This window comes from Melopsittacus undulatus, chromosome 4 (genome assembly GCF_012275295.1).
Source record: "Melopsittacus undulatus isolate bMelUnd1 chromosome 4, bMelUnd1.mat.Z, whole genome shotgun sequence".
In the NCBI taxonomy this organism is placed as follows: Eukaryota; Metazoa; Chordata; class Aves; order Psittaciformes; family Psittaculidae; genus Melopsittacus; species Melopsittacus undulatus.
This window is the reverse complement of record NC_047530.1, coordinates 96,859,892-96,866,760: the sequence shown is the minus strand read 5'-3', so window position 1 is coordinate 96,866,760 and position 6,869 is coordinate 96,859,892. Positions and strand designations below refer to the sequence as shown.

Below are 6,869 nucleotides of genomic sequence, written 5' to 3'. Positions count from 1 at the left end.
TCAAGGAAGAGGTGGAAAAGTAGAGAAGTGTTTGTTATGGCCTCCCTGCAGGCAGAGCTGTGGGGGCAGCCCAACCCAGAACCTCCCTTAACATCATCTGCCATCCCCATCCCAGAGAGCCCCAGAGCCCCTTGGTGCTGGTGCTGCACAGATGTGGTCTCCACCACGAAGAGAATGTATTGTCTGGGGGGTGCCATATGCAGCTCAGGGCCCCAGCACACACTTGTGCCGTGCCTAGTGACACGCACATTTGCAGCACCTTGCACACACTGACCATCAACACAGCCCAGCGCTCCTGACCCCTGCTAGGCACAGGGCAGGGAGCACAGCTCCCTGGGGCTCCACACTGCCTTGAACCATCTTCCTCTCTGCGCATGTCTGCCTGTGTGAGGGAGGCTCGCACCGAGCCTTTGGGTTGGTACAGATCAGTCAATAGTGTTTGTAGAGGCTGAAAGCAACAGGGATATTACCATTAAAAGTGATTTCTCCCTGAGTTACACCCTGTCTGTGTCAATGTGTGTTGGGAAAGATGTGTTAACCTCTCCAACTGGGCTCAGCTGCCCTCATTCCCATGGCCAGAGGTGGCTGAAGTAACAGGACTCTGAAAGGAACAGGTAGAAGATCAAGTCAGCAAGTGCTTCCCAATTTCTCCATGTGAACCTCAGCTCTCTGTCACACCGGCTACCATGAGGGCACTCAGAAGTGCAGAGAGTTACACCACAGCAGTGCAGACAAGCACTGGGGGAGAACAGGAGTTAATACCATGCTATTGCAAACACAATAGGGGGATACACATGCTGGAGTAGAGCCTGAGAGATAACAGAAATGTCTTAGGCCACCAATGCTGATAAAACTTCAGCTGGAGTTAACTGCATCACTGTCTGGACATTGCCCTTCTAAGGGAAAACACAGCAATTGAAAAGACACCAGAGGAAAGCAAGGGCTGGAAAACAACCTCTTCCAAAGGTTGAAGGAAACAAGGTTGCTTAATCTTAACTGGTGAAGGATGTGGAGAGGGGAAGTTCTCAAATACATAAAAAGCTATTGCAGAGAGGAAAGGAAAAATCTGCTCGCCGTTGCCATGGTAAGTGGAATAATGGGTAATGAGCTTACACCACAGAAAGAAATTTAGGTCACTTGTTAGGAAAAACAAGGCTGCTAAGGCTAGCAAAGCACTGGTACAGATGACACATGGGCCAGGCTGCACACCCAAAGGTGCATACCGACAGACGTGTAAACAAATGTCAGAAATAACAAAAGCAGTTCATTCCCCTCAACTCCTTCTCCTGATATCACCTCTAGAAGTCATCCTTTAACCAGGACCCCATCATCCTAGCTGTGGATGGACATCAAGAAGGGAAAAAGTTCCCCACCTGCACAGAGGCCAGGCTGCCTCTGGCTCACTCTCTTACATGACATGAAGACCCATCTAAAAATGACAAATTAGAAACCCCATGTGCTGTCTCTCCGCAGGAACAGCAAGGGTACAAGGCACCATTTTTGCCTTTAGTGTTTAAGCTGCAGAACAAGCAAAATCCATCAGGGCATCAGTGACTTATTAACTGATCCCAGGAAAGGGGCTGTTTCCCTTTCTTCACCAAGATCTTGGCAGGAGGCTGCTCTGTCAAGGTGATAATATCAGCTCGCAAATAGATCTGCAAAGAGTGCCTGCAGAGAGCAGAAACAGATGGTCCCAGCTCTTTTTCTGTGCCAGAAACAGGCTATTGCTGGCAGGTCCCGCTGAAGCCAAGGGGAGTAGGTGCTGGTTCATCAGGGCCCTGCTGATAAGGAGGAACATGAAAGATCCACTTTTCAGCACATCAGAAGCAAGCCAGGAGCTCTGTGCCAGGGAGGGATGGCCAGATGGTTGGGCAACACATGACCATCCAGAAAGCAAGCAAATACAGACAGAGCAAGCTGAACAGCACAGGGCAGGGGAGCAGAAAGAGGAACACAAGAGGGATATGGGAGGACCTGGTCAGATTTGTGTACTCACAGGGAGTTCCCAACTACTCTCTTTGAATAGACTTGTGCCTCATTAGCAGCAACCATAACCATCAGAGACGTAACACACCATGAGGGAGAAAGGGAGAGCCTTGAAACCAACTGAGTAAGAACCAGTGGACAAACCAGGATGCTGAGGCTTTAACCACAGCCTGGGAAGACATTAGATCAGCCTGAAGGCACATTACACAAGGTAGGGGTAGTGTTCAGAGAAGGAGATTTAATTTTCTGTCAGCAACACAAAGAAGCAATAATCACGATTACGAATGTTTGCTCGCATAAGGCTCAGAACTCCAAGGGGGGGGACACATGACAGCAACAGCTTCACTCCTCCCCAGAATACTACCAAGTGACATTAGTTCACAAGCTATATGAGATTGCAGCCGATTGAGCTGTTATCCCACAGCACATTGCACTGGCACCAGACTTCATCTAGATCAAATGATCAGTTACACGGAGTTGACTTAGATGTGCTAAAGATGCAGCCCTAAGTGCCTGAAGACCAGGCTGCTGTCAGTCAAACAAGAGCCAAGGCAGCTCATGCTGCCACCACCCTCCCGGGAACACTGGCTTACCATATTGCAAGGGGCACTTCAAAAAGGTGAAAAATGATTATCCCTGATTGAGCTGCCCCTCCCATCTTTATTAAACCCCAAGAGCTGCGGGTCAAGGCAAGCCATGAGCAGCAAAAGACATGGACTACACACTACAGCTTTGGTGACTTCATGTAAGTTTGTTTGTTCATGTGCTTCATTGGATTTTTGTGACAGCTTCATGGATGGACTTGGCCACGTAGTCCAGGTTCTTCGTAGTCAGGCCACACATGTTGATGCGTCCACTAGCCATCAGGTAGATGTGTTTTTCCTTGATCATGTACTCCACCTGCTTAGCTGGGGAAACAATTGGACATCAGGTCAGAGCAGTAACCCCACAGCTCAGAAAAGCCCAAAGAACCCTTCAGGTCTGCTTGGATCTTTCATAACAAGCAGAAAACTTCGAGCACTGGCCACCAAAATGCTGTCTGATGCTTCCTTCCTGCCTACCCAGAGAGGCAGGGATGCTAAGACTCCAGCATGGTCCCCGAGAGATTCCTGCCTAGACTGCTTCAGCCCAACTTACCCCCACCAAAACTGTCCTCACCCAATCAACCCTTCATGAGGCTACTTGGTACTTACGGTTCAACCCTGTGAAGCTAAACATGCCAATCTGCTCTGTGATGTGGTTCCAGGTGCCCGGGGTCCCAAGGGCCTCCAGTCGAGACCGGAGCTCTGAGCGCATCAGCAAGACGCGATCTGCCATTGTCTTCACATTGTCCTTCCTGCAGCAGGCAGGAAGCAGAGAGTGAGGAAAGGCATCTATCCAGCTCGGAGCCATTTGACCAAGCCTGGCACTCAGGGAGACAGCTTCCCCTGCTTTCCCTCTCCTACTGTCCCTGGCAACACGTACCACTCAGCAAAGAGCTGCGGGGAAGAAAGTGTAGTTGCCACAATGCGTGCTCCCTGGGAGGGAGGGTTGGACCAAGTGGTGCGCACAATCTTCTCCATCTGGGAAAGCACACGCTGCACATTGTCTGTGTCCTTCCCCACCACAGTCAGGTTCCCCACACGTTCATCTGTGGACAAGACAAGAGATATGAGCCACTGGTCCCACACATCATGACAAAGCAGAATTCTGCCCACCCCCAGCATGCCAGCCCCATCTGTCTGGGTATGATGCTACTGGGCCAGCTTACTGCCAGACACTCACTGTAGAGCCCAAAGTTCTTGGAAAACGACTGTGCACAGAAGAGCTCAAAGCCCTCGGAGACAAAGTATCGCACAGCCCAGGCATCCTTGTCCAGGCTGCCAGAGGCGAACCCTTGGTACGCAGAGTCGAAGAATGGAAACAGGAACCGGCGCTGCAAGGAGGAACAGTGTTAGAGGGAAACCTCTTCCTCACCATCTTCACACTACCCCTTACTGTCCCCATAGGAGGGAAAAATGACCATTGAGCTTCTGAATGAATACAAAAGAAAAATGGTCCAGCAACACCAGCCTGTGATATTCTCTTTCTACTGGGGTAAAAGAATAGGAAGACTAAAAAACAAAATGCAGGGAAAAAATGCATTTGAGGACACAGGCACAAGAGATGCACCACCTTATATCCTATTATAAAGCACCTGTGAAAAGCAGGTGCCCATGGATAATCTTTCCAGCATGAGAAGCCTCACTGCAGCTCATGCTACAGAGTTGAAAGTAAGAACTTGGAAGCGTAAGCAGAACTGGGATACTTCTATTCCCCAAGCACAGGCAACCAGCACTCTATCAGCCTCTCCCTCCGACACCTGACCTACAGGACTCTTCCAGCTCCTGCCACAACTCATGCCATTCTGTAGAGCTCTTTTTGGATGCAAGTGGTCTGGCTGGCTCAAGAGCTGTCTGTCCCCCCAGCACTACTTTAGCCCCAGCAGCAGTCCATACCTTCATAACAGCAGCAATCTGCTTCCATTGGTCAGGAGTAGGGTCTGTGCCCGTTGGATTGTGCGCACAGGCATGGAGAATGAAAATGGAGAACTCTGGGGCTTTCTGAGGAGAGAGTAAAGTAGATCTTGGTCACACACAGAGATGAAACTGGGCACCCACAGCAAAGGGAGATGCCCTGAGCTCCTCTGGCCACTAACAGTCTTCTCTAGAGAGATCTACTTCCAGGCACAGCATGCAAGAGCCCAGCCAGCTCCTGACAGCACAGTACAAAGTTCAGCCCATCCCACACCAGTTTTACACACCTCCATGTCATCCAGCAGCCCCTGGAGATCCAGACCCCTCTTGGCAGCATCCCAGTAGTGGTATGTTCTAATGTCTTTAAAACCAGCATCCACAAACACAGAGTTGTGGTTCTCTGAGGAAAGAAACCACTTCTCAGAAAAGCAGGCCCCACCTCCAGCAAGCCACCTCATCCAGCCCCACCATCTCATTTTACCCACTGCCTGCAAGGCACTCAGCCATGCTCCCCTCACCACAGGGCTCCCTGCAAGGAGGCAGCAGCACTGCCAACAGCACTCACCCCAGGATGGAGTGGAGATGTAGACCGGGGTTGCTGTGTTGTTGTTTCCGTTGTACCACCGCCTCAGAAACTCTGCACCAATACGCAGAGCACCCGTCCCGCCCAAGGACTGAACGCCTCCAATCTGCAACAGAGAGAGGTGCCAGCAGGGTCAACTTCACTGTCAGTGCACAGAGAACACAGAGAGCAAGAGAAGGATGCCAGACGTGCTCCCCGGGGTCACCCCAGCGAGGACACCATTCCCTTCCAGTGGTCTTCAGGCTCCTCCAATGCACAGGTCCATCCTGACACTTTCTACAGTTATAAATAGACTTCAGTTATTCCTGTTACTTTTTGGCACAGAGCAGTTCCCAGCTAGCAGCTTATTTCAGGAAAGGTCATCTATTATCCAACTTCAGTTTCCCATGGGGCAGCTGTTAAAAGATGAAGGAAACAAAACAAATTCCAGTCTCAGCTCACGTTCAGTCTTTCCCAAAAATTACGAACAGCTTCAAGTACATGGGTTCATCAGGTAACCTACAATCAGTAAAGAACACATCAGAGAAATCCCCAAATCCTGCCAAAATGCCTTTACTCTAAACATTTGGGCTCAGTCTGCTGTAAAGACAACCCCAGGATCCCCGTGGCTCTCTGAGGAAGGATCTGTCTCACCCCCTGCCCACTGCCTACCCGGTTCTCCTTGATGGCGGGGCTGTCGTCACCCAGGGCGATGCGGGAGGCATTGGCGCGGAACTCGGGCAGGCCCAGGATAGGCAGGTACTCGTGGTTCAGGCTGTTGTCGTTGGCGATCATCTGCTCCACCTTCTTCACCACGGGCAGGACCCATGGCTGCCCCTCGTCCGTGCGGTAGGCTGCCGGGGAAGCGAGAGCCGCACTGGGCCTGCGGCACGGACACACAAGGCCGGCGGGCAGGGGCCGCCCCCACGACCTTGACGCCCGCCGCTGACCCGCTGCCCGCCCCGCCCCCGAACGAGCGCTCGTATCGACCCGGTGACCTCTCGGACCCAGGGCCCGTCACTGCCGCCCGGCCGCTCCAGCACGGGTGCTGGACCGCCGCAAGGGCGAGGGCCGGGAAGGGGCCCCGCCGGGCCCGGGGGGGCCGCGGACTCACCGCCAACGCCTAGGTTGACCTTTCGCGAGTCCCCGTCCTCCCGGAAGTCAGCCGTGAGCTTGAAGACGGCGACCGGCGGGGCGCGGGGGACGGCGCTGAAGATGGAGGCGGCCATGGCAGCGCGACCCCCTCTGGTCCGCTCCGGATCGTTACGGGCGGCGCACGGCGCCTGGAGGAGACGCTCACCTTCACCGGCAGAGCCGCCGCACGCCGCAGCCAATCAGCGAGCAGCCGGCGGCCCCACCCGCAACCCCCAGCCAGTGGCGGCCCTGCTGCCCCTCGGGCGGAGCGCGGGCAGCCAATAGTGGCGAGGACGCCGGACGGCGGCGGGGCCGCGTCAGGTGACGTCAAGCGGCGCGGGGACGCAGGCGCTGCCTATTGGCGGCTGGCGACACCCCTGTACTCGGCTCCACCCTCTCCTCTGGGCTACGGGGGCGCGCGGGGCGCGCGGCCGGGGCTGGGTCTTTGCCCGCGGGTACCGGTGTGCAGGGGGGGTGCAGTGTTCGGTGTGTGTGGGTCCCGGAGCTCCGGCGATGTGGTGCGGGGTCCCACGGTGCGATGCCCGTGGTGCGGCGTGCAGCTGCGGATGCCGTGCCCAAGGCAGCGCTGCTCTGCGGCAGTGCTCGGGGGTGCAGTACTCGGGGCCCGTCACGGGCCCCACAGAGGCCCCGGGGGTGCAGCACACGTGTGTGTGCAGGTCAGCCCTGCCGTG

General features: G+C 54.3%; 1 protein-coding gene across 1 annotated transcript; it reads right to left on the bottom strand.

The window, feature by feature from the left end:
- Nucleotides 1–2,204: 2,204 nt before the first annotated feature.
- On the bottom strand, nucleotides 2,205–6,364 carry GOT1 (glutamic-oxaloacetic transaminase 1). Its single transcript, XM_034062545.1, has 9 exons — nucleotides 6,158–6,364; nucleotides 5,716–5,897; nucleotides 5,047–5,170; nucleotides 4,769–4,881; nucleotides 4,464–4,568; nucleotides 3,751–3,901; nucleotides 3,451–3,616; nucleotides 3,180–3,322; nucleotides 2,205–2,894 (listed from the first exon to the last, which is right to left on the bottom strand). Exons 1-9 carry the CDS (start codon nucleotides 6,270–6,272, stop codon nucleotides 2,755–2,757), a joined length of 1,239 nt encoding a protein of 412 aa, XP_033918436.1. The 5' UTR covers nucleotides 6,273–6,364; the 3' UTR covers nucleotides 2,205–2,754.
- Nucleotides 6,365–6,869: the final 505 nt, after the last annotated feature.